The 2,925-nt window shown below is 48.1% G+C and overlaps 1 protein-coding gene across 1 annotated transcript in view; it reads right to left on the bottom strand.

Annotated features, from left to right (window-relative positions):
• Window positions 1–2,925, bottom strand: part of UBE2O (ubiquitin conjugating enzyme E2 O) — a 61,423-nt gene that overhangs the window by 10,938 nt on the left and 47,560 nt on the right. The window contains exons 4-5 of the mRNA XM_012803212.2: window positions 865–962; window positions 334–397 (exon numbers count right to left, since the gene is read on the bottom strand). Of these exons, the coding sequence (XP_012658666.1) occupies window positions 334–397; window positions 865–962 (162 nt within the window). The remainder of the gene's footprint in view (window positions 1–333; window positions 398–864; window positions 963–2,925) is intronic.

Below are 2,925 nucleotides of genomic sequence, written 5' to 3'. Positions count from 1 at the left end.
TTTTTTTTTTTAATTGAGGCAGAGTCTTACTCTGTCGGGTAGAGTGCTTTGGGATCTTAACTCACAGCAACCTTAAACTCCTGGGGCTGAGCAATCCTCTTGCTTCAGCCTTCTGAGTAGCTGGGTATAAAGGTGCTCTGCCACAATACCTGGCTACCACCCCAGACTTTTAGATCCTCTGGTGCATACCCACCCTTTCCTAGGAAACTACTTTTTTTAGTAGAGGCCAGCCACAAGCTCTTTGCTAAGTTGTCCTCCGTCCTGCACAGCCAGAGGGCTGAGGGACAATATAGAGCCTGCCCAGGAGCAGCCAGCCTGGCAGAGCATACCTACCGAGTCGCTGATGTGCGGGCAGACATCATAGAGCTTGGCGCCGTCTTCTGTGTTCATGGAGCACCTGAAACAGTGAACAGAGCCTTGGTCTCCACCAGAGGGCACAATGAGCATCAAAGAGCAATGATTCTGCCAATGCGCCCAGATGCCCTTAAACAGCATGATTCATCTTCTGCCAACAACTCAGTCTCTGAGATGGTACAAGAAACTCTCCTACAATGAATGAGACCCTGAGTAGCATCTGAGTGCTCATCACCATCAAAGCTTCTAAGGTAAAGCACCAATCCCTAACAGATACCCTAAATGCAAATGCTTCTCCCCAGAAACTGACTGAGAGAATTAGGCCATGGCAGATGAAGAAACCAGCATGGGTTAGACCCTAAGGCACAAGGCCCCTCACACCTGCCACATCTGTCACTGCCCTTGATCAAACCCATCATCAGGGCCCCATGAGAAAACACTCTCCTTCTCTTGTCTTTCCAACAGGCTACCCTTCCCAAGCTGATGGCTCCTTTGTGGTGAGACAGCTACCTGGCCCCATTGGATAGCTTCAGGATGATCTGGTTCTTCAAGTCATAGACCTTCCCCAGCCAGCAGTCATAGGCAATGTAGTCCCCGTACATGAAGGGCTGCAGACCAAGCGGACAAGTGTAGTGAGACAGTGCTGACACTCAGGGCGCAAATTCCTCTTTGCCCCAGTGAAACAGGGACAAAAGATCTGGATAGCTTATTGTATGGATCAGCGGGCTCCAAGATCTCAGTGACTGCTGCAGCAGACCTCCCCTCAAGTTCTAGACTGTACCCCAACTCCCCTTTCCAGTGAGCGGGAAGTGGTTGGTGGTGTAGGGGGCTGCCTGGCGGGGCTGAGAGGTCTGACAGCAGTCATGGACACAGGATATTAAGCAAGAATGGGCTGTGGACGTGCGAGCCAAGGAGATAGACACAGTTGGGAGGTGGATATGTGGACAAGTAAGTGCTTTGAGTAGATTTATCTATGTATTGAGGATAATGAGAGCCATGTTTCTTACTGTTGGAAAAACAGAGAGATGGGGAAGGAAAGACCTGAGGGCCTGAAGTGGTACTGGAGGCATTAGGATGGATTCACGTGTTTAATACATACAAATAGGTGCAAATGCATTTGGATGTGTGTACATGTATGAACATATACTTATTAGCACATCTCACATCCAGATCTTGATTTTTAAAATACCATTCTCCTCTGAAAGGAACTAGGCTCCTTGGAGAAATGGCTGATTCCACAGATGGGTCAGAAAAAATACAAGACGAGCTAGGAACACCTTGTGCCAAAAAGTAAGAAAATGTTTAAAAAAAAAAAAAAGATGAGGCCATGCAAAGGACACAAAAGCCTTTTGAAAGGGGTTCCATTGGCCAAATCTGGGATCATTAATGGTAATGATGAATTGCAACTAACTGAATAAAATGGAAATCTGAGTTAATATTGATATAAACAATTTGAATAAACAAATAAATGGGGCAGAAGGTAGAGCTCTTTCACCCAGGAGAACGCCAACTAACAGAAAGGGGAAGGGAGCATCGGGGTTGTAAAAGAACCACTGAGGTACATCAGAGTGACAGCCATTTCCAGTGAGGACTGTGCATGGAGGCTAAGGCTGGTGAATTTGGGTTGGACACGTGACAGGTTATGGACACAATCTGAGAATATGTCCCCACAGAATATAATCACTTACAAAGGGGGCAAATGGTGACTTTTGGGTAGAGAGACCTGGCAGACTCCAACATGACCAGGGATCACACAGCAAACACTCCCAGCAGTGCAGCTACTATACTGTGAGTCAGAGAAGAACTCAGGGCATTTATGTGGCAGGCCTGCTGAGAAAGCACAGCCATGAGGCCACATCGGATGGACCAGGTGGAAGCTTATGATACAGAATGTGTCACTATCCAGGATATGGAAGACAAGGAGAGACTGGGGAACCATTCCAGATTAGAGAGAAACTGAAGACTTGACAACTAAATGCAAGATATGTTCCTGAATGGGATCCAGGATCAGAAAAGGAAAAAATGGGGACAATCAAACGGGGGGCTGTGGATCAGACAGTAACTATCTGTGTTGATCTCCTAACCTGAGGGTTACACCGTGGTTAGCTAGGAGGGGGTTGTGCTTCTGGGAAACACACACTGTAGTATTCAAGGGTGACAGGACATCATGTCTGTAGCTTGCTCTGAAATGTTTCAAGAATAAAAAAGTCTAGAGAGGCTTGGTATGTGTAGCTCAGCAGCTAGGGCGCTGGCCACATACACTGGAGCTGGCGGGTTCCAATCCAGCCCAGCCCTGCCTAACAACAATGAGAAGTAGAACTAAAAAACAGCCGGGTGTTGTGGTGGACGCCTACAGTCCCAGCTATTTGGGAGGCTGAGGCAAGAGAATCACTTAAGCCAAAGAGTTTGAGGTTGCTGTGAGCTGTGGCACCACGGCACTCTGCCCAGGGTGACAGCTTGAGACTCTGTCTCAAAAACAAAGGTCTAGAGGGAGGGTGGCACCTGTGGCTCAAAGGAGTGGGGCGCTGGCCCCAGATGCCAGGGGTGGTGGGTTCAAACCCAGCCCAAACT

This window comes from Otolemur garnettii, unplaced genomic scaffold, assembly GCF_000181295.1.
Source record: "Otolemur garnettii isolate 467f Iridium unplaced genomic scaffold, OtoGar3 scaffold00018, whole genome shotgun sequence".
Taxonomy (NCBI): domain Eukaryota; kingdom Metazoa; phylum Chordata; class Mammalia; order Primates; family Galagidae; genus Otolemur; species Otolemur garnettii.
Note: the sequence above shows the minus strand (reverse complement) of the source record. Positions and strands in the feature narration are given on the sequence as shown.